This window comes from Panicum virgatum, chromosome 5K, assembly GCF_016808335.1.
Source record: "Panicum virgatum strain AP13 chromosome 5K, P.virgatum_v5, whole genome shotgun sequence".
NCBI lineage: Eukaryota > Viridiplantae > Streptophyta > Magnoliopsida > Poales > Poaceae > Panicum > Panicum virgatum.
The window spans coordinates 59182552-59206420 of record NC_053140.1 but is presented as its reverse complement, the minus strand read 5'-3'; the positions used below and the strand labels follow the sequence as shown (position 1 = coordinate 59206420).

The 23869-nt window shown below is 46.8% G+C and overlaps 2 protein-coding genes across 3 annotated transcripts; one reads left to right on the top strand and one right to left on the bottom strand.

Annotated features, from left to right (window-relative positions):
- Positions 1-394: 394 nt before the first annotated feature.
- LOC120709076 (uncharacterized protein At3g27210-like) lies at positions 395-3016 on the bottom strand. Its single transcript, XM_039994593.1, has 3 exons — positions 2610-3016; positions 1687-1767; positions 395-1093 (listed from the first exon to the last, which is right to left on the bottom strand). Exons 1-3 carry the CDS (start codon positions 2806-2808, stop codon positions 672-674), a joined length of 702 nt encoding a protein of 233 aa, XP_039850527.1. The 5' UTR covers positions 2809-3016; the 3' UTR covers positions 395-671.
- Positions 3017-18242: 15226 nt separating this feature from the next.
- LOC120709072 (CBS domain-containing protein CBSX6-like) lies at positions 18243-22398 on the top strand. Of its 2 annotated transcripts, XM_039994589.1 has the most exons (3): positions 18263-18966; positions 20024-20119; positions 21145-22398. In XM_039994589.1, the coding sequence occupies exons 1-3, from the start codon at positions 18644-18646 to the stop codon at positions 22037-22039; spliced, it is 1314 nt and encodes a 437-aa protein (XP_039850523.1). In that variant the 5' UTR covers positions 18263-18643; the 3' UTR covers positions 22040-22398. The 2 variants fall into 2 exon arrangements, with proteins under 2 accessions (XP_039850524.1, XP_039850523.1); XM_039994590.1 differs by lacking the exon at positions 20024-20119 and having other exon boundaries at positions 18243-18966.
- Positions 22399-23869: the final 1471 nt, after the last annotated feature.

The following is a 23869-nucleotide window of genomic DNA, read 5'->3' as shown; positions in this document are numbered from 1 at the left end:
TCTGCACCTCCAGATAGACTTGTCTGTTCCAGGAACAACAGGATTTGCGGGTCATTTGGCCATCCATGTAAACTTTGACAATTATTCCTGAATTATTGCTCGGTGGTTAGGGGAGAACAGAAATGACGAAGTCAGTGGTGTCCTTGTCATAAGCTCCATCAGCGCTAAAACCCGCACCCGGCTCGATTCATGACACCAATGCCAATTATTTTTTAGAATAAAGTTCTCATGATATGCCATGGCCATTGCAGTATCTGAGGGGCAAACGCAAAGGGTACACTTGGTACAGGATAGAGCAATACACATGTGTCAATCATGCAAGAGCCAAGAGGGCATCACAATTCAGTCACTGTAGAGAGGTATGGTATCTCACATGCCCTAGCTCAGCTGGCGGTTGACATCTGGAAAAATATATGTTTATGCCCATAAAGATTCGAGAAGGTATGCACAGATAGGGGTAATTTCTTGAGCTAGATGCTCTACTCTCGCAGCTGATCAACACGCAGTGCACATCAATTTTACGAGTAGCTATCATCCACTTGATTCCTACAAGGATATAGTACTCTTAATACTCCCCCCGTTCTTTACAGTAGCTTCAGGGTCCGGAGGATCGGGTAATATGTCGTGCTAAATACAGCCGCTCAGGGCAGCAGGACACTGGAGCACCACTGTCAAACAGCACATGGCCTCGAGCTCACATTATGCCCCCTCTCACCCTCATCTAAGGTCAGGCTATGAACAAAACTCGGCAGGCAACAGCGCCCGGTGTACCACGCCTTCTCCTTCCGGCTCTTGGTGACCACGGTCGGCGTCGGTTCTGTACTGCAAGCGGAGCTGGATGTGGATTCAGACACCGGCTTCCCATCTACGGCAACAGATTGTAACTGCTGCTTCTCGTTCTTGCTGACATCGGTGCTTTCTTCATCACCATTTTGCATTGGCTCCTGCAAGAGCTCGGCTAATTTCCTCCGGCCAGTTGGAGAAGGTTCCGATGATTTGGACTTGTCCAAATTGTCAGGTCGGAAGATGTTAGTCATCACTGTTTGCGTTCTGGGTTGATAGTTTGGTGTGCTGCCACGAGATGGAGTGAAATCTGCATAAGAAGAGCACAGCTTATGATTATGCAGCAACTAAAGCAAATCCCATCACTTGTTCAACTATTGAACTTGATTGCGTCAGAACTCTCTTTACAACATCATCACAATCCATAAATGAATGTGTTATGTTTCCAGGATATTGCTAGAGTGATTTGATAAAGGACCACATGGTATAGGTTATGAAACTTAAGGTGGGGGGTCCATGTGACCATGTCCTTAACTGTTAGATGCTAAGAAACATGATTGAGCCCAAAGACAAAATCAAAGGATAAGTTAGGCCCCTTAGATTCTAGAGAGAAATAGAGGCTGTATCATCAAGAAACCTATCACAGCACATGCAGTTTGCGCGTAACAAGCGGAACAATCCACATGCACATGCTACTAATATAATAATAATAATAGGACAACCTAAAAAAGTGAATGGCATGAGCGTGATAAACTAAACCACTGGTGCAAAGGTAATCACAATATGATGGGCCAGGACAACTGCATACAAGAATAGAAGAAAACTATGCCTATGCCTATCTAAAACTAGACTGCAGCTTCTTTAAGCAGTTACTAATTTAAACATGTGCAACGGTTTGATTACCTCCATTCACACTGTAAAAGTCATCCTCGCAGTCTGAATCTAACCAACCTCGAGCTTCAAAGAACATTTCATCCTTGCTACCTGCAAATTAAATTCAATAAGTCGTAATTTTGATGAAAAGAGCCATTGTATTCAGGTTATTGTACTTTCAGCTAACTGGATAGATAAATTCAATCAGCTTGGTAAATGGGCGTGTTTCAGTGAAGAGAACAATTTCAGCTAAAAGAAATTCAGAACCACAGAACAAACTTTATGCTTCCTGGCAGATTGATGATTCAGGAGCTGGCAATTTATTCTGGGGAAAGAAACACTGAAGCACAGCCCATTGCAACTAAGATATTCAGGAGGTTATTGAGCAAGCTCTTGATTTGCCACAACAAAGTCGTGCGTTATTTGAGATTTAGTCAGCAAATTTTACAACAAAAAAACTCGGGTCCATCCCTAAGGAACGTAACCAAACAACAAAGTAATCAGGCTAAAAAACCTTCAACCAATAGAGTAAGTACTTTGGATAGAAGAGCATCGTCATTTAGGAAGTGTCAACTTTTCAAGAACCATAAATTGTAACAACTCCAACCCCTTCTCCATTAAAAGAATCCAAAATCAGCCAGTATAAACAAATATCCTTTTTGGTTTAAGATCATCAACCCCTGCAAAAATAGGAAGCTAACTGATCTCAAGAAGCGATTAGTGCAGCGAGCCAGCGATAACACAACACCACTTCGCTATCAAATCTTCCCGAGACCAATAAATAATAAATAAGTAAACGAACCCAAAAAGTCCCTTTTCATATAAAGAACTGACTGACCGTCTGATTCTTTACCTCCAAAGATCTTCTTTAAACTATAGTAACTGATTAAAAAGATGAAGATCGGTACCTCGCTTGAAAAAAAACAGAGAAACCAAAGATTCATCACGCGTACCAGAATCCGGGCTATTGGGGCCAAACCCTCCCAGCTGTTGCTCCGCCTCGACCTTGGAATTGAGATCACCAAAGCCATCACCAACCGGAGCAACGCCGCCGCCTTTGCCGATGGCGGCCTTCGCCTTGGTGGGCGACGCAAGAAACTGCTTCCTGGGGAACCCTGGATCCTTCTTGTCGACCGAAGCGCAAGAACCCATCCCCGTTTTTCTCCCCTTTCAAGCCGCAACAATAAGCATGTCCGTGAAGTGCGCGCACGAAGCGGGCTACTCCTAGCCAAAGATCCTACGGAGAAAGGATCGAGAAAAGGAGCGAGTGAAGGATCGAAGCGGGGGAGGAAAAGGTGAAGAGGCGGGGAAGAAACGAAGGCGAGAAGGCAAGGGGAAGGGAGGACTGGAGGAGTAGGAAGCTTTTTTACATGTATACCATTATAAAAATCAGCTCCGACGTCCATGTCACTGAAAAGTTTAGAGATACCTCTATATTATCGTATTTTTTCGTTTTGACATACATGTCATTTTGAACAGAATGACTACTAACCGAGACTAACAGAGATGCACAAAGACATTGCTACCCTTCTGCCTTCTAGCCCCAGACTGCACGCTATGCGCCCTGCCCCGCTGCCCGCCACACAGCAGCTTGCCGCGGCCGTCGACGACGATGGCTTTTGTTCGGCCAAGGGCACGACCAAGCGCCAGCCCGTGCGGGCGGGAGGAAGGAAGGAAGGAAGGAAGGAAGGAGGAGGGGCGGCGCGAGGGAGAAGGAGGAACGCGGAGGGGAGAGGAGGGAGGAGAACGTGCTCGCCGGCCCCGTCGCCGCCCGACGCGCACCGCCGGCTCGATCCGCGCGCACCCGCGGCCGCCTGCATCGCTCGGCCTCTGCTCTCCTTGGCGTGCGGCATGGCCGGCGGAGCCGAGCTGCGCCGAGCTCTAGGCCGGGCCGCGCGCCGGAGAGGGAGACGAGGAGTGGGAGGTAGCGGCGGGCTCGGGCACGGGCGGCGTCGAGGAGCGTGGGCGGCGGCGGCGGCGAGCAGGCGGCATCGAGGGGCGTGGGCCCCGCCTAGAGCTCGGCACCGCCCCAGACACGCGGACCCTCGCGCCACCGCCCTCGCCGCAGCTGCTCCCTGCCCCGCGCCGGCCATGGGCGCCGCCCCTGCTTGCCGCCATGGGCCTCCCTCACCGCGCGGCGGCCCTGCCCCGGCCATCCTCGCCCCGGCCGGCCTCTCACAGCCGCCCTCGCTGCTCGGCGGCCCCACCCCCGCCCTCGCCACGGCCGCCCTCCCCGTGCGGCGGACCGCCCCAGTCGCCGCGACCGCCCTAGCGGCCGGGATTCGAGGGTGTGGGCCAGCGAGGGAGGGGCCGCGCAGCGGCCTTGGCGTCGGTGGTGGGCGCGTCGGCGGCCTCGTGCTTCTTGGCAACGGGGGCTTCGGCGGCCGGGACACATGCACGGACGCGCCCTTCTTCTTCCTCTTGCTCTTGGGCGGCGACACAGCTTCTTTTTCTTCGTCGGCACTGCCGCAGGGGATTGCCTCATGGCCAGGAGGAGGAGGCAGAGGACGACGTTGTTGCCCGCGCCATTGGTATAAGCTCTTGGTAAGGGGCACAATAGACAATTCCATAGGGGGTTCCACCTGTCAGGACTGAGAATTCGTTAAGTTTTAACGGCACGTGGACGGAATAGCGTGTATGTCAAAACGAAAAAACACAATAATATAGAGATGCCTCTAAACTTTTTAGTGGTATGGACGTCGGGGCCAACTTTTACAATAGTATACATATAAAACCCTCGAGGAGTAGGCTTCTTTACTGGGAGTGGGAGCAGTGCGGCGACGCCGGGGCGGCCATGCCTCTTCTTTTTGAGATACGGGCGTGGGAAGGACCTGGGGAGCCTCAATTCTGAAACTGCCAAGCGCGGCGTCCTAATTCATGAAAGAGAACATATCCAGTGCATACCCTTCATGAAACTATTAATTGTGGCACACAGTATTTCTCTCTTTTTTTTCTTGTACCACACAATTTCCGTGAGGGGATCAGATTGGACTTTGTTAAATGGACAGATTTTTTTCCATTGGTGATTTTTTTTCACAAAATATAATATATGCATATTTGTATTTAGTCAAGAACTCAAACCTGGATAGGTAGATTCTGTCATAATGATAAATGAACATAACTAACCAAGCTACTATTGTTTTTCTTTTTTCCAACTGTGACTTGTTGAGAAATAAATCTCAAATTAAGGTTTGTATACGAGTATTCAACAATAGTTCCTTAAAAATAATGAATGCATCCACAAATGGCAACTATAGCATAACAAGAATCAAATATCCAACATTGAACGTGGAAAACCTCGAGACCATCAGTGGTCAAAACATTTCATATTTTCTACGAAAGAAAAAGAACTTTATGCGAGATGTCAATAATTGCTCGTAGAAATTGTTCTTCAATCACCCTCTTGTATCTCCGTCGCCATCTTGTCCTAGATATCAGAGCGAATCATATTTAACCCCACTCACAAGAGCCGTTTATTGTGTTAGGGTATCTTATTACTGTATTTTCTGAACATAAAACTGAACTTTTTTTAAAAAAAAAGGAAGGTAAGTAATTTTCCGAGCAAAAATTTGATGAACAGATGCTCCAACTATATATCCAAGACCATGTTGGTTGATGTCCAAAGTAACCTTTCCTCGACTGTGTTGACAACCGGACCAAACTAGTCGCGTGACGTAGGTTTAAGGTGTCGAACCCTTGGTTATAGCCAAAACTTTTCAAATCCAAGTAGTAGATATGCATGATACGACTTAAAAACGTCGCCCTTTCAACAAATAATTTACGTACCAGCTGCTACATAAATTCTAGAGAAATACAATGAGGGAGCAGTTAATCAGAGCATCTCCGAGAGATTTTCTAAAATCTACACTCTAAATTATCATTTGGAGAGTCATTTGAGTGAAAATCGTTTTTCATATCTTTGTCTTTTCCAACAGCTCTTCTATATCTTATTTGTAGTCTAGAGAGTCATCTGTACTCTCCATCTTTGGATAACATGAAATCCGAAATAGAGGATATCTATCTTTGGATATTCATTTGAAGAGCCTGTTGGAGGCTAATTTTTCATCAAAATCTATATTTCTATAAATTAGAGAAGATATAAAGAATTTCTTAGAGATGCTCTCAACTGATACACCAGGAAAGCGAAGTTTATTGCAAAATTTCTTTGTCACGTTCCGTCGGGTCCTCCCCCTCTCTCTCTCTGTCCTACTTGGCGGAATGGCGACAGGGCCGGGAATAGACGTTTTGGAAGTTGGAACCACGCCCAAGTGCGCGACGTCCACCCACGACGCCGAGCGTGGCGGGACTTGCTGGCGAGATGAGCGTGACCTTTGGGCATGGGCCACGGGGTTCTGCAGTTAGCAGAGAGCAACATCGATGTTAAAATCCCGGCTCAATTCAGGCTTCAGACATCACTCTCCTAGTGGCGTATCCTATCCTTCTGCTGATACATGCACTCTTCTTGTACTTGGGTCATGTAGCATATTTAATCCCATTGCAATCAGGCGTTAACTTCAATTTTCACAGATCAAGGGTTTGCTATGCAGAGACTTTTATTGTGTTTGTTCAAAGTTCAGAGATACCAACAGGGCCATAAGAAATCTGAGCTTTCTGCAGGTTACTCTCTGGATGTTAAACACGAAAGAAAAATTGAATAGTGTTTTCTCCCTGCAACAGCAATGTCAACTGATTGTCCTGCACGATACGGTGCACAGTTAACGTTGCCGGTAAGGACGCGCCGTGCGGCAGGTAATGGGAAGCTAATCCGATTCGAGGATCTTGGTGCACGCCTCGTCGCTTCCTACCCCGATTTTATTTTATTTTATTTTTACTTACAAGAGACGAAAATATCATGTTGACGTGTGGAGAGTTAGCAGTGTTAGCACACCGGCCGGAAACCTGCCGATGTGTCCAACAGTGTCAGTGCCAATAGAATTGCAGAAAATTAATCTCCTACTTAGTCCTGGGAATGGATTGGATTAGATCCAAATCCAATTGGATTTTGGCCCTTACACTTAGTTGGATTTGGATCTGATTGGATATGGATATCCATTTGCTTTAGATAAATTAGAATCAGATTCTGTTGGATTAAAAAAAAGGATAATCCAAATCCTTTAGGATTGAAGGGAGCCCTACTTTTGTGCGTCTCTCTCCCGTCCGATCCCCGCCACCGCGAGCGCAGCACTCCGACCTCCGACCTTGCCGCCGACGGGTGAGGTGGGGGTGGAGGTAGGAGGCCGCGCGTCCCTTTTTTATGGTTCTTTTTTATTCTGGAGCAACTTTTTCATTCATCAATAAGAAATTTATGCTGTATAGTAAGTTTGAGATGCAAAACCTACAAGTGTCATACCATATAGAATCACCGGGTGAGGAAATCATTGCCAGACACTCTGTTAATGAGGTTCCAATTCTCATTGAGGGAGTTACTTTTCGAGCTAATTTTCTCATTCTAGACAAGCTGGGATTAGATGTGATTCTTGGGATGAATCGGTTGGGTAAGCATGATGGAGTTATCAAATGTGGGCCCCGCACCATCGATCTTTTGCATCCCTTAGGGAATAGAGTTCTACTCTCTTTTGCCAAGATGGAATCTTGTTTATATGCTTTGCCGAGTACTAAAGTTACTGCTTTGGAAGATATTCATATGGTGTGTGAGTATCCAGATGTCTTTCCGGAAGAATTACCGGGAATGCCTCTTGATCGTGAGGTGAAATTCATTATAGAGCTCATGCCCGGGACTGCTCCTATCTCTAAACAGCCTTACCGAATGCCTCCCAATGAGTTGAAGGAATTGAAGAAACAACTCAAGACTTTATTGGACAAGGGTTTTATTTGTCCGAGCTCCTCTCCTTGGGGATGCCCGGCTCTTTTTTTAAAGAAGAAAGATGATAGTTTGCAGATGTGTGTTGATTACCGTCCGTTAAATGAGGTCACCATCAAGAACAAATATCCTCTTCCTCGGATTGACATCTTGTTTGATCAACTCTCGGGAGCTCGTTATTTTTCTAAGATTGATTTAAGGTTAGGTTATCATCAAATCAAGATCCGGAAGGAAGACATTCTAAAAACGGCTTTCTCTACTAGATATGGTCTCTATGAATTCACTGTCATGTCCTTCGGCCTCACCAATGCACCGGCTTATTTCATGTATATGATGAATAGCATCTTCATGGAAGAACTTGATATTTTTGTGATCATCTTCATTGATGATATTCTCATTTATTCCAAGACCCAGGAAGATCATGCTCGTCATATTCATATTGTCTTTCAAAAATTGAGAGAACATCGTCTTTATGCCAAGTTTAGCAAATGTGAGTTTTGGCTTGAAAAAGTATCCTTTCTCGGTCATATTATTTCTAAGGATGGTATTGCTGTAGATCCTGACAAGGTGCAAGATGTCCTCGATTAGAAGCAACCTCAAAATATCTCTGAGATTCGGAGTTTTCTTGGACGTGCGGGATATTACCGCCGGTTTATTGAGAACTTTTCGAAAATTGCGAAGCCAATGACTGAGTTATTGAAAAATGGAGTTAAGTTTGAGTGGACTCAAGCTTGTGAAGAAGCTTTCCAAACTCTTAAGGATCGTCTCACTACCGCTCCTGTTCTTACTCAGCCAAATATTTCCAAGAGTTTCGATGTTTATTGCGATGTTTCTCGCATCGGCCTTGGCTGTGTTCTTATGCAAGAAGGCCGAGTAGTGGCCTATACTTCTCGTCAACTCAAGCGACATGAAGAAAATTATCCTACCCATGATTTAGAGTTTGCGGCCATTGTCCATGCTCTAAAGATATGGCGTCACTATCTGCTTGGCAATCATTGCAATATCTACACCGATCACAAGAGCCTCAAGTACATTTTCACTCAATTTGATCTTAACATGAGGCAACATCGATGGTTTGAATTAATCAAGGATTATGACATTGAAGTGCACTATCATCCCGGTAAGGCGAATGTCGTTGCCGATGCACTAAGCCGGAAGGCTCAATGCAACTGCTTGACCATAGCTCCTCCTGTGCATACTCTCTGTGATGATCTTTCGAAACTTGGAATTTCTATGGTCAAAGAAGGATATTTTGCCACTCTCACAGTCAGATCTGATCTTTATAATCAAATTAAGGAGGCCCAAAAGAAGAATAAGGGTATGGCTCGAATTTGGGAATTAATGAAGGAGGGCAAAACTCGATGCTTCTCTACGGATAATGAAAGAGTTCTATTCTTTGGGAAGCGAATTGTGGTGCCAAAGGATCATAACCTCAGGCGAATTATCCTTGATGAAGCCCACAGTTCTCAATTTTCCATTCACCCAGGTAGTACTAAAATGTATCAAGATCTCAAGCAAAGATTTTGGTGGACTCGCATGAAGCGAAAAATTACTCGGTACGTCTCTGAGTGTGATGTTTGCCAAAGGGTTAAGGCCGAACATTTCAAACCTGCCGGTACCCTTCAGCCCTTGCCTATCCCATCATGGAAGTTGGAAGAAATTCGAATGGATTTTATCACCGGGGTACCCAAGTCTTCCCAAGGATATGATTCTATATGGGTAATTGTGGATCGTTTGACAAAATCAGCTCATTTCCTTCCAGTTAAGACTACTTATCATGCCAAACAATATGCGGAGTTGTATCTCACTCGCATTGTCTGTCTTCATGGTGCTCCTAAGAAAATTGTCTCGGATCGCGGCCCTCAATTTGTCGCTCACTTTTGGAGAAGTCTGCATGAAGCTATGGGAACCGATCTCACTTATAGTATTGCTTATCATCCTCAAACCGACGGTCAAGCCGAGAGAGTTAATCAAATCTTAGAAGACATACTACGAGCTTGTGCTCTTATATATGAGAAGAAATGGGTTACTTGCTTGCCATTCGCAGAGTTTTCTTACAAGAATAGTTATCAAGCAAGTATCAAAATGTCTCCTTTTGAATCCCTCTATGGAAGACGGTGCAGGACTCCTATTAATTGGTATGAATCTGGAGAAAGATCTTTCTTTGGCCCTGACTTGGTAAAAGATGCCGAAGAACGAGTCAAAATTATCCGTGAGAATCTTCGCATTGTCCAATCTCGTCAAAAGACTTATGCTGATCGTCGCCGTCGGGAACTCCATCTTAAGATTGGCGATTATGTCTATCTTAAGATTTCTCCATTTAAGGGCACTCGCCGTTTTCAAGTCAGAGGAAAGTTAGCGCCACGCTATGTGGGACCTTTTCGGATCATCAAGAAAGTGGGAGCAGTGGCCTATCAACTCGAACTTCCTCAATCACTCTCTGCAGTACACAATGTCTTTCATATCTCTCAATTGAAGCAGTGTCATCGTGTTCCAACTGACGCCATCGACCTTGAGTCACTTGACCTTCAACCGGGTCTTACCTACGAAGAACACCCAATTGCCATTCTGGACCGAGATGAAAGAAAGGTGAAGCATAGCCTAGTGAAATTTATAAAGGTTCAATGGGGCAATCATTCCGAAGATGAAGCCACTTGGGAGCATGAAGATCAATTACGTCAAGAATATCCGGAATTCTTTTCCGATGAGTAAATTCTTTCTCTACCACACCCTACTTTCTTAATGAAGTTCATCTTTCTAAATATTGTTATATGTGTACACAATCACCATCGAGAAGACTCTAGCAATATTTCATCACACCACATCACCCCTGCCTTTGCACATCTTCTTTTAGATTTTTGTTCTGTCTAGGTGAATATGGCCTTAACCTAGTCTGAGTTTTTATCCTTCCCCTCTTGCTTAACCAAATCTCGGGACGAGATTTTCTTAAGGGGGGGGAGAGTTGTCACGACCCCTGCCGGACAGTCCGGATGAAGGCCCGGACGGTCCGCCGCTCCTCTGCTTCGGCGGGCGATGCACGCGTCGCGCGAGTCCACGCGTCGGCCATCCTCATTCCCCGTGTCACGTGTCGGGCGTCGCCACCGACGAACCTCGTTCCGCGCATCCTTATCCGCGCCGAGTCCGCTCGCTCGCCCTCTCCGTCTCCATTTCGACCGGCCCCAAACCCTAGCTCCCGTCCCCGTCCACCATTGACGCCGGCCCGAGCTCCTTGCCGCCGCCGATTCCCCGCCCTTGGTGGGCCTCCCTCCGATTCCTCGCGCAGAGAGCATCTCCTCCCTCTCCTCGACCCGTTCCCCTCCTCATCCGGCCTTTTCATTCGCCGTGCAGGGCCGCCGGCGAGCTCCTTCGCCCGCCACCGCCCGTCGCCGTCGCGCCGCCCCCTCGTCGCTGTTCCCTGCCCGCGCCGCCGCTGGTGAGCCTCGCCGCTGTCACCTCCACCCTGTGCAAGCACCCTTTGCCCCGCTCCGGCTTCGCCTCGCTGCACCGTCTCGTGCCGCCGTTGCTCGCCGTCGCCGCGCGCGACGCGTGCGCACGCGCACGCACGATGCGCGACGCCGTGGCCGCGCCCACAGCGCGCCCTGGCCGCGCCCCGCCGCGGGTCAAGGCCCCTGGTTGGCCTTGACTTGGGCTGGTGGGCCGTTGGCCCGTGGGCCCCGCATGTCAGCCTCAGGGCTGGCTGGCCGTGGGGTGGATCTAGCGTTTAGGGTTTCTTGATTTGTGCTGCAATGTTGAAAAATGTGTAGAAAATTCTACAAACCTCAAAAAAATACGAAACTTTTTTTGTTGGGTTCGTATCACTGAGATCCACTTAGAAAAATAATATTTCGTATGTTACTTTGCTGTAAATTTATCTGTAGTTTTATTTTGCAAAAGTGATCTTAATGCTTAGTTATTTGAGTATTGCTCTAAAAATTTCAAACTAAATTTTGTTAGATTCCTTGTGAGGTGTAGTTTTCAGTGGTGCAACTTGTTCACATGCTTCCTTGTTGTTTATCAAAATTTTAGCTTGTTTTCTTATACTTTATCTGAAAATGGTTTAATATAGAAATTTTTGCTGGAAAGTGCGAAAAGAGTAAAACTAGTTTTGTTAGCTTCGTTTTCATGCCTAGTATCTAAGATATTTTTCTTGGTTTTGTTTAGTTAAGGTTGCAAGCCTTTTCCGAATTTACTTGCTTAGAGTGGCTGAAAGTTGATCTATTTATGATTAATTATAGGAAAATGCTTTTGCTGCAAAACCAATTTTCATGAGTCCCTTGTAATGTCCTCTGTATGGTCAAATTATTTCATGATTTATGCTTGCTGTTTAGTTCATTTCTTAATTCTTGCATCGCATTCATGCATTATAGTGACCGAACCGTCGGAGAACGAACCCGTGGAGCCCGCCGAGTCCGTTGAGCCTGAACCCAGAGTCCCGTTCATGGTTGAGCCCGAAGTTAACCAAGGCAAGCAGCTAAGTATATTCCTTGCACCTATCTAATCTGATTTAATTTAGCTAATCCACTTGGATATTGTTGGGCTATATGTATGTATAGTATGTATGTATTGCAATTTGGTACCTACTTTTGTGCATTATCCTTCCTTGAATTGTTATCCATGTCCTTGCCATGTGTTAGTCAGTTAATTACTTAACTTGACTAGATGTTTAGCCCTACTTAGATTTCTTATCGCTTGCTAGGAGGGAATGTTTGGAGTATCACACTTACCGGTTACCCTTGATCGCACTGGTTGGGTTTGATTGTTAGTGAAGTGGTAGTACCGAGATTCGAGCGGAATGGTAGAGCCTAGAGAATGAAGTCACATGGGCATAGTCCGCTTGGATCGATTAAGGACCGAGTGGATGCCATCGGCCTTGAGCACCTTTCCGTGCTACCACATATCCAATATAATGGTACGGATGAGCCAATTACCTTCTTTGACTTAACCATTGGGGCCCGGTCCCATATACGTGGCCAAGGGCTATGCAGGGAGGCTTAGCGGGTCCCCCGAGTGGAACTATGTGTAGGAAATTTAGAGATGTCCTCGGTGGAACTAAGTCTCCACGCGCAAGATGGGCGTAACCTCAACGGTTGAGCCTTGTTGGGAACGGTTGACGTGTGTACCCCCTTGCCCGACGTGATCGGTTGGGTGAGCCGCATGGTCCTCACGTCGTGTGGGTAAAGTAGTACACCCTTGCAAGGTTATAAACAATTCGAATTGCCGCGATCTCGGATATGAGCAAACTCTTGGTTCGCCGAATTCCTCTTAAAGAGTTTCGGTATTGTTGGTTTTGGATTCATGTCTTGTCAATGATCTATTGAAGGTTATGTTACTATCTTAATCAACTAAAATATTCTGGGGGTTGGGCAAGACTAATTAATTTTGCTAGGAGATATTCTAGGAAGCTCATGTTTATGTAATAATTACGTACCCTTAAAAGCTTTTACTTGAGTCTTGCATGATCCTTGTTTATTTAATCGCGTAAGTCTTGCGGAGTACCTTTGTACTCAGGTTGCTTCTAAACCTAGTTGCAGGTGAGCCGGAAGTGGTGTTCGGCCACTTCTACCCCGCCGATCCATATGCGGGGGAGGAGTAGGTCGTTGTGGCTATGATGATGTCCTTGAGCAAGGCATCATTACCTTAGTATGTTTTTATCGTAGTCGAACTCCGTAAAAGCATGTAAATACAATAAATTTTAAGTTCATGTTTAATATGGCTTTCGTGAGCTCAAGGCTTGTAATGGAAATTAGTTGAACCCTCCTATATTGAACTTGTAATCTTAAGTTTCGATCTCTAGAAATTGTAAAACCGCTCTTTGTGGATTATTGGCGATGTATTCGATTGTAAACGGTATGTGCATATACTGATTCTGGGCGTATGTTGGAGCACATACCGGGACTACCAGATTTGATATTATTTTGGATGAATGACGTGTCGGTTATTCGTGTTTTTAGATGTGGGATAACACGTGGCACGCTCTTTGGCAAATATGTGTTAACTTTCATCTGAATGATAATGACCGACAGTTCGTTTAAAATAGTATTAAATTTGGCGATTCTCACACATGGCGTAATTTGGGTTGGATGATTTGATGGGCAGGTGGGTCTGGGTGATGGAAAACGACCTGCTCGGGTGTGGATGATGCATCGTGTACATGGCATGCTCGTAGTATGATTCATTAGGCCAATCGTCTTGTCTTGTGTCGAGTCAAGGCTCTCGTGAATGATGCGATGGTCAGTAAACAACCTACGAGTCAGGGAAGACGGAAAGAGGCTTGGCAGGGACCTTGAGCTGAAAAGATCTCGAACAGTCGCTCGTTTCACCTGTGGCCGTGAAAGACGGGCACGGGTTGGGTTGACGCAGTGCTCGGTTGACCGGGGACTCTGGACGCTCATCTGCAGGCTGGCGGGCTTTCATGCTGCCAAGGGGTGGGACCGTGGGACTATGCGCGGGGCGATGACAACGGAAACCATCGCCTGAAAATTAATAAATTAGCACGGTATTTAATAAACTGATAGTCTATAAATTTACATGCAAAAAAGACAGTAATGATGATGTTGTCACTCATATGTCCACTACAAATTTGAAACTAAAAATAATAATATCCATCAAACCGAGCATCCAAATCAAATTTGGATTGCACCATTATCTTTCTTATAACAAGATCTTCAAAACAAGACCACACTTGCCTATATTTATACAATATTTTTTATAATCATATTTTTAATACTAAATAATTATTTTCAGCTCATACGAACAAATATTTTAACTACACGAACAACTGATTATTTTACACGAACAAAAAAGTTAAATATAACGAACAAATAATAATATACAACGAACAAAATATTACACATCATGAACAATTGTTTGCATAGAATAAATAATAAAAATTAATATCACGAACAAATGAGTCAATATCACGGAACAATTTAATCCACTAAGCGAACAAATAATTTGACTTTTCAAACAAATTAGTTATACACAGATAAATAATATTACATGACAACAAATGCATCTATATTGCAAAAAGTATTTTTATAAACACATATACACATGATAAACAAGTTAGTGTATAAAAAATAAATTATTTCACACACACCAATTTTTCAATAATTTTTGTTGCTTGAATTTTTATGTACTGAAAAGAAATATCCTCAAACTATAAAGAAAAGAATAAGGAAAGGAAGAGATATAAGAAAAAGAATAGAGAAAGAAAAGTAAACCAAAAGGAGCAGCTAATGGAACATTTATCTATGTTTAGATTAGAAATAAAGTAAGATAAAGAAGGAAGAAAGAAATAAGAAAGAGAAAACATAGAAAAGAAAAAGAAAAAATATAAACAGAAAAAAAACTAAAGCAGCATGCATGCAGCATGTGTAGTAATAAAGTAATATAAAGAAGGAAGAAAGAAATAAGAAAGAGAAAATATAAAAAAAAGAAAAAAATATAAACAGAAAAAAACTAAATCAGCATGCACGCAGCATGCGTAGTGCAGCTAGACTACAGGTACTATAAGTGCAGCTAGGCTACAGCTACCTACGAGTATGTACAGAGCAGGATCAAAAGCTGGCGGTTCAAAATTTATTGGGCCGGTTTTCTATAATAACCTATTTAATTCTTTCAGGCGATGGTTGTTGATTTTGCAACGCGCGGGACGTATAGTCGCAGCGGCTGCCAAGTGCTCTGCCCTCCCTCTCTATTTATCCAAGAGATGGAAGGGCAGGTTCGAATCCTTCCGTCCCAGATTTTTTCTGATGAAGCGAAAGACTCGTGATCAGTATTCAGGTGTTGTTTGATGTTTCGATTAAAAAAAAGAAAGAAAACGGCAAGCAGCGCAACTACAGCAGAACTGAGAGAGGCCGGCATGGATTTCTGCATGAGGCCCACAGGCCTCCGGCGGCGACCTAGTGCGAACCAGCCCACAAGCAAGAACGTTCAGTGGGAAAATCGATATAACGGGCTGTTTTTCCCGCGGCATGGCAGCCCATACTGCGGCCCATTTTCCGCGCACGTGCATCAGCCCAGCCCGCCCCGGTGGTAACTGGTAACCAACCCGCGCCGGCGCGGGGCTCCTATCTATCTTATATCTTGTGGAAGATCGATAAAATATTTATTTTTAAAGTCTATTTTAGGTTAATTATTTACTGCAAATATATTCAATATTTTGATAAGAATAACTCAACATTTTATTAAATATGTTCAACATTTAGCTTTCAAAATATTGAAATTGTAAAGACAAAATGTTAAAAGTAAAAACATAAAATATTAAAAATATTAAATAAAAATATTGAAAATTTCTTCTCCGGCAAGCCCCTCCGGTGGGAGCGCCGCCGCATCGCGCGCGCCCCCGCAGCAGCACGCACACAGCAGCACCCAGCGGCGGCCACGCAGCCACGAGCAGCGGCACGCGACGTGCGGCAGGGAGCAGCAGCACGCGGTCCGCGGCAGCGAGCAGCAGCGCGCGGCGCGCGACAGCGAGCAGCAGCAGCCCGCAGCGGGCGGTGTGCGACGGCGCGCGGCGGCGAGCAGCAGCAGCCCGCAGAGCGCGGCGGGCAGACGGGGCGGCGGCGGCGCGTGAGGAGGAGGGGGCACAAGGAGGAAGAAGGTTAGGTTTGAGAAAATCCAACGGATGAGATAGTTTGCACGAATCTCAAATATTGGAAGGTGGAGGAAAAAATTTTCCGGAAGATATATAGTATCCACCCCGGCGCGGCGCTGCGTCTAGGGGTGGTAATGGGTCACGGTCCTAGTGGCCTCTTCACAGCCCAACAAGATTTTTAAATATTTTAGCTCAAAATTATATAAAATTAAAATCTAATTTTTTTAAAATTTGATCAAGCATTTTCTAATTCAAAATCTTTAGCCCTTTACCACCCCAAGCTGCATCCGCCAGCCTGCGTCACTGCGTGGCGGCTGCGGCGCGTCTCGCTCGACGCGCCCCCGGGCACGTCAGCCTGCTGGCGTGGTGTGGCCGTCGTCGTTTCGCGAGTCGGTCCGAGGGCCATCCCAAGGGATGGGATCGCCGTGGCGCGTCCACAGCCACTGCCTCCTGGCCGGTTTCGCGCCCGGATCCGATCGACGGCGATCACCCGTGGGCTGTGGAGGCACGCCACCGGAGCACGCACAGTCCGGTCGCCGCCTATCGCCGTCGGCCTTGCCCTGCCCATGCCGACGTGCCACGCATTGAGGTTAGGCGTTCTCCAACGGTGCCCTCTATTTGCTCCCCCCCACCCCACGTACCGGCGCCAGTGCCCCCCAAACGCTCCAACGGCGCCCTCCAAATGCTCCCCCTACGTCCGGTGAGCGTCGTCGTCTCCGCATATGTGGGGGGAGCAGCTCGTCCCCCTATATCTCTAATCACACCGTTTCTTCGCGATATTAATCCCGTTTGAACCCCGTAACACGATGATAATGCGTATTATGACAGTACAAATACTGTATGATTTTTTTAAAATTCAAAAACATTAAATAAATAGTTAGTTAATGAGTGATAATATATAGGGAGAATAGATATGAGGGGAATGGTTGGAGAGAAAAAGTTATAGGGGGAGGAATCTTTTAGAGAGAGGTAGTAAAATATAGTAAATAGTACGTTTGGGGGGAGTTGGATGCGGGGAATGGTTGGAGAAAGCCTTAGGTGAGAGAGGTCTCAGGTGGCCGTGATGGCCGCCGGAGTTCTCAGGGAGGTGGGCCCCTCCGTCCCCCTCCTCAACACAGATCCATGACAAGTCAGCACGGCCGGAAGAAAAAACGCCCTTTCGGTGGCCGCGGGGCCGATCTCGCACGATCCAAACTGGTGCCCCCGATCATGCATGATTGCGCTCGTTCGATTTGTTTTTGCAACCAGGCCAGCCAAGCCGGGGTTCACACTAGTGATTGCGCGATGATGGATAAGATTGGCGATTGGGCGTGCCAACCAGTCGCCACGTCGGACGGATTATTGCAATCGAGCAAGGAGACGAATGGACGATTTGTTTCCAATTTCCTTGGATCATACGTGATGCCATCCTTTTACTTCTTTTTAGCCGAGCAAGGAAATAGACGACCGCTCTGACGTACATCGATTCATCGACAGGCTAACGGAGTCAACAAAAGACCGAAAACGACAGATGTTATTAGCAAAAAAAAAATATCTAGGTGACGTTCGCAAGTGGTTTTAAAGTAGTATGTCTGGAGACCAATAGTGACATGCATTTTTTTTAGATTAATGACATGCATTTTGACGTACATAAAAAATTATCCTACCGGTGCTAATGGAAAGTAATCATATTTCAGTCTCTGACTGTAATAGCGCCTTTTGTTACGGTAATACTCCGTATGCATTGTGCTTGTGCCGTACATAAAATTGCCCTATCCTTCTTTCAAGAAAAAAAAATTCTGGTGGCACGCGGATCTAAGCAGTCGTGTGTTTCGGTCTCCGGTGATGATAGTTTTTTTTTCCCATGAGTCTAGCACTTTGGTCGATCGTTTTCATTGAAAGCATTCTCCAATGCCGTTAAACAGAGAGAGAGAGAAAACAGACAAGTGTCTGCGATCACGATAACACGATGAAAAGGAAAAAAAAAGGTTCTAGTGATTATAGTCATTAGTAGAAACGTACACCAACCTCATGAAGCAAGATGAGCGAAAGCTCCAGGACCAATCATCACCATCACCCACTCCATTCCTCGCTGGACCGCCAAAAAAGAAAAAGAAAAAAACGACAGCGTCCCGAATCTTAAAGCGGTGGAGCCAATTTAAGCTTAAGCACCCGCATTAGCTGCCCACCCGCACCCTTTGTCGTCAGCTTCCCCCACCCTTCCCCTGCGCGGCCACCGCACCTCAGCGAAGCGCTCGGCCGTGTTTCTCTCGTCTCGTCTCGTGAACTCGTCTCGCTCCCTCGCATTCGCATCGCCGCCCCTCCCATCGTTCAGCGCTCGTCGGACTCCGCCGCCCGCAAGGCCGCAATTCCCCCCCTGCCCCCGGCTTTTAATGGGCTTTCCCTCCCACCGACATGGCCGGCGATCCCCGCACCCGCGCCGCCGGTGACCGCCCCGCCTCCCTCTCCCTCGCCGCCGCCGCTGCAGGAGGCGGACCGAGACCCAGCCTCGGCCCCTCCAGCCTCCTGCTCCATCTGCTCCTCCTCCACTCGCTGTTATAGCCCCGTCAGGGTCAGGCGCCCCGCACATGGCCGCCGTCTTCTTCCACCACGTCGTCGGCGACCTCACCGTCGGCAAGCCGGAGGTCGCGGAGCTCCACGACACCGACACGCTCGACGACGCCGCGCGCGCCATCGCCTCCAGCCCCGAGGGCGCCGTGCCGGTCTGGCGCCCGCGGGCCACGCCCGACGACCCGCCGTCCGGGGCCAGGTTCATCGGGATGATCTCCGCGCTCGACATCGCCGCGTTCGTGGCCGCCGCGGGGGTCGGGGACCGGGCCATGCGGGCGGTCGTCGGCGAGGTCGTGCAGCCCAACCCCGTTTTGCTCAGGGAGATCGATCCGGGTACCAGGTGAGGTCTCTGCTTGTTCCGTGGTTTATAAAGCGCGATCTCTTCTAGCTGCTGTCCTATATATCCAGAAAATTTGGTTCCGACTGCGTGCGTCGACTGATTCGTTTCCATTGGGATGCTTGTGCCCAATATCTAGACTAATCATACGCGGTAAGTATTGAACCGATCAATACGCGCGCGATTCCATGCGTTTTCACTGATCAGGGAGCGGAATTGAATCTTCCCATGTGTTCTCCGCTGAATCATGTTCAACTAGTGCCTTTATGTGTTCTATCTGTAGGCATCTCTCAGGGAAGCAATTTCACGTCCTATGGTGCGCGGATATAAGTCTTCTAGTCTTTCTTTTTTACTATAGCTCCTGCTCTGCTGGATCACTGTTTTTACTGCTTCTACGCTAGCCGTTTTTAATTTGATCTGGTGGTTCATCTTTGTCTTTTCTAAATCGTAGTAGTAGTTTGACCTTCCGTGGAAGATGTGGGCAAAAATTTGTTCCTGAGTCCATCTCAATTTTTTTTAGAGACCACATGGGTTTGTAGTTAATTTACTCCTGCGATCGGGGTTCCACTTCAGGTTGCCCTTGCAGAATGCAAATGCTAATTGACTACCCAAGCTGCCTACCTTCCTCTCTTTGTCATGGATTTTGAGGGTTGGATGTTACGTCATGTTGCTAGTATTTATCAATGTAGTCCACATCACATGATAGATAGATCATCTTGATTTTGAGGCAGCATTAAAGAATGCCGATTCAGCATCTTTTAGACAAACTGAAGATGACATTCATTTTGCTTTAGATTTGATCTTTTGAGTTTAGGATTGATCTTAATATTCGATGTGAACATACAGGTCTCTTTCAGGTCTTCGATTTGTTTTCTGTATGCGCCTTGGTGGTCATGTAGATTTGATCAGTCGTCATGGTCATAATTAATAAAGAACAACCTGAAAGAGCAAAAGTTTAAACAGTCATCAATTTCTGTTACAAGTACAATCTATGAGAAGAGTTTGATGGATGGAACTTTCATATCGAATTGACGTAGCAATATAATTTCTTTTGTTATAGCCTTTCCGTCCAGTGTTTTAAAGGCGACCCAAGGCGAGCTGGGTATGCTAGGCGACAAGGCGTGGCTGTTACCCAAGACAAGCTGGGGCTGCCTAGGTGACGCCGACGCCTTTAAAACACTGCTTCCTTCACAGATTCCTCAAGCTTTCGTTTGATAGGCAAAGCAAAGTCATAATGAAAGTCAATCAACTACCTTAATTATAGCTATGAGTGTAATGTAGAAGTATTCACCACAAAGATTATTTAGTTCATCACGAAAATATATTACTGTCACTATAAATAGGTAGGGCAGTTCCATTTGTGCTCACATGCATCCTAATTCTTGCACTGGTAAATTGAGATGATATGGCAGTAATATATTTCACAAAGTAACTCAATGGCAACTCAATGGTAAAATATCAATGGTACAATATCAGAAAACAAACAAACAAAACTCTGATATTTAGTTAGTAGCTACAAATGTGCAATGGTGGAACTGAATAAATTTCAGTATATAACAGACCCCAATGATCTGCTGAGCTGTGCAAGTTTTCTTCATGAAACAAAAAACAGTCGTTTCATGTTGTAATGTGATGGTGACAACTCCAGTTGTTTGGCATGCTCTTCCAAACTTACACAAGCCAGATGGGGTTTCATGTGGCACAGAACTTGTATTTCTGATTTTGTTTGCCTAAAGAGGAACAAAGTGAGGACATGATTCCATTTCACTAAGTAATGTCAGAAACAGGAAGGTAACGATCGTGTGGAAGGCTGTACATGCTGTAACCGAAACATGAGCAAATACTGTAACTCAAATACATGAACAAATGAGTGCATGGCAAATGCAAGGCGGTCCAATGACGTGTCAGTGATTTTTGGAAATACCCAGAAATGGCAACAGCTCATATTCTAACAAGTAACCAAATAATTCAATTGTAAAAAAGGAAAGAACTTCTGAATGTTTACACAACCTGAACCTGCATTTCCCATGATATTCTCTCTGTTTTAGAAAAAGAGTCTACTCACGCCATATTTCCCTGAATAGTTTTTTTCTTTAACTTTTCAATAAAGTAGATCCTTTTCAAATGTATTATGGTCCATACTGCCTGCTACTCAAATAAGTTTTTTTTTTGTTATCCAAGGCTGATTGATGCACTGGAGCTCATGAGGCATGGAGTGAAGCGCTTCCTTGTTCGCAAGAGTGGGAGCTGGAAAGGCATTACCAAGAGGTTTTCAGTGCTTTATAATGGCAAATGGCTGAAGAATATGGACTCAACTTCTCCAAACGCAGCCAGCAGCAGCAGACAGCTGTCCTCATCTATGGGTCTTGCAGACAAGTTTTGCTGCCTCTCAAGGGAAGATGTTCTCCGGTTTCTAATTGGATGCCTTGGCGCTCTTGCGCCCATTCCACTGACTCAGATATCTTCCCTCGGAGCCATCAATCCACACTATAGTTATGTAGAAGCATCTGCGCCCGCCATGGAAGCAATTGAGAAGATCCCTCAGGACCCATGTGCCGTTGCTGTAGTGGAAACGATGCCAGATGGAACTCGTAAGATACTAGGAGACATATCTACTTACAAACTGTGGAAATGTGACTATATTTCAGCAGCATGGGCGCTGGCAAACCTGTCAGCCGGGCAGTTTGTCATTGGCGCTGATGAGAATGGATCCATGTCCATGTCTGTCCTCCCGGAGCCTCCTGTCAGCCCATCATCACCAGTGGAAGAGATCAGTCCCGGGCGCTCACCCAGGGCGAAGAAGTTCAGCAGCAGGAGTATCGGTTTCCAGGCGAACCAGATGTCTGCGTGGCGGATGCGGAGCTCGTTCCACCGGGGCAGGAGCACACCGCTGACCTGCAAGAGCACGAGCACCCTCGCGGCGGTCATGGCGCAGATGCTGTCTCACCGGGCCACGCATGTCTGGGTGACGGACGTGGAGTCGGAGGAGGATGGTGTTCTCGTCGGCGTGGTGGGCTACACCGATATCTTCAATGCTGCCACCCGGAGCACCTGCTCCAGCCCGACAACTTCCTGATGGCTTGATGCACCGCACCGTATTGTACAGTAGACTGTACTTGGCTGATCCGTTGGTGGTCGCCCCCAGGTGCACGCTTTGCACCGAACTGTAAACTGCACTTGGTTGGTCTGTTGGTTCGTTTGGAGAGTTTTAGATATTCTTGGTCTACATAGCGCAAGACTTGGTGGTATATTGTTGCATTCGTTGGACGGTTCAAATAAGGACTGGGACTTGCCTGGGAGTCCACTCCATTCTGCTTGCTCCCCTGCAGCTGCCAAATGTACGTATGGATGTTACCTTGCTTTTTCCATGTATAGAGTGTAGTTGAGTTCCTGTGCATGCTTTGAATCTGATGTGGTACAAAATTCAGACTTCCATTGTTAGACCTAAGCGTGTTTAGCGTTTCCATCAGTACAGGAACAGACAGGGAAAAATCATACAGCTCTGAGGTGGCCGTATTTGAAATGGAGAGGAAAAATGCGAGGGACTTGCTTGGGAGTCCACTCCATTCTTCTCATGTTGTCTGGCTCGGTCCGAGAGCTTGGCTTGGGCCGTCAGTTTGTTATTGTCCTTCGTTTGTTCGCAAGCAAAGCAATTCTGAATTTCCTTCTGCTTGTGACACCTGCCTTCGTACTTTCTACTACTTGTTCAATTGAAATCGCTCCTCCCTTCAAAAAAAAAAGAAATCGCTCCTACCACTTTTGCCCATCCATGATCCATCTCAAATGAAGATTTCCTCTTGATTTGCGAAAGGTAGGTTGGAATTCAGAGAGATTGAGGTTCACCAAGCCACCGGTCGCCGGCAGGCGGCAGCGTAAGGTTCAGGACATGGCAGGAGCACAGGCACAGCACTAGTCAATGCACGGAGTTGGCACATCGCTCGAGCCGTGCCTTCGCCGACGAGCCGAGACCGAGACAAAGCGGGGAGACGGGCAGAGCCTACACTTGTCGGGCGGAGCCGGAGCAGCGTGTCCTGCATGCACATCGCGATCTGGGGGCCGCGGGCGCCAGCGTGGATGGGATCCGTATCATTCGCTCCGGGTACTCTTGCCCTCCCGCCTCTCTCCGAGCCATCGCCGCCGCCAGCCTCGGTTTCATCGACGGCACCCCGACCACGGCTGGCCGCCGTCCCGCGGCCCGCGTGAAGCGCCCTTTGGGGCTTTTGGCGCCTTGCTGCTGCGGAGCGGCGGCGTCCGCGCGCCAGCCACGTCCCACGCGCACACGCAGGGCAGCAGGCGGCGGCTGGACACTGGACTCCCCGCGGAGCCACCGCACACCTGTCACCGGGGTGCCTCGTGTCCGTCCGCGGTGGCGCCGCCGCCTATCGGCCCGCGCGTGGCATGGGGCTGCGTGCCGTGACCTCGGCGCGGCCGTGTCGAGACGTGACGAGACTGCCGCGCGGCGCTCCGAGTTAAAACCGTTTAATTAAGCGTAACCGCCATCGTCTGGCGCATTAGTTTAATTAAGTGTAATTTGACAGGCTGTTTTCAACCCACAGACCGATCGAAACACACCAGAAGTCTTGCACGAAGGCGAGCGCAGAGGGTACCAACATGATAAAAACTTACAAAATAGTAAATAATATTAAGACTTTTACAAAGCAGCATAAATTTAAAAATGTACAAAATAAAAGATAGCAGCGGAAGAGAATCTAACCTACAGAGTATTTTTGCTAGAGGACCAATAAAACGAATTAAATAATTCGAGAACTACCGAGACGTGAAGACAAGGCGCCACATAGAGCCCACCGATATGACACCTAGTTAGCTACTAAACCTGAAATAGGGTAAACAACAAACCCTGAGCAACAAATACTCAGCAAGACTTACCCGACGTTTGGGTATACTT

Excerpts from the sequence above, each read along its gene's own strand:
- LOC120709076 (XM_039994593.1), bottom strand. The coding sequence starts at position 2,808 with ATGGGTTCTTGCGCTTCGGTCGACAAGAAGGATCCAGGGTTCCCCAGG. Across the intron at positions 1,768-2,609 it reads CCCCAATAGCCCGGATTCTG|GTAGCAAGGATGAAATGTTC; the intron begins GTACGCGTGATG and ends TTTAATTTGCAG. Across the intron at positions 1,094-1,686 it reads CTTTTACAGTGTGAATGGAG|ATTTCACTCCATCTCGTGGC; the intron begins GTAATCAAACCG and ends CTTCTTATGCAG.
- LOC120709072 (XM_039994589.1), top strand. The coding sequence starts at position 18,644 with ATGGCCGCCGTCTTCTTCCACCACGTCGTCGGCGACCTCACCGTCGGC. Across the intron at positions 18,967-20,023 it reads GAGATCGATCCGGGTACCAG|CCTTTCCGTCCAGTGTTTTA; the intron begins GTGAGGTCTCTG and ends CTTTTGTTATAG. Across the intron at positions 20,120-21,144 it reads GACAAGCTGGGGCTGCCTAG|GCTGATTGATGCACTGGAGC; the intron begins GTGACGCCGACG and ends TTGTTATCCAAG.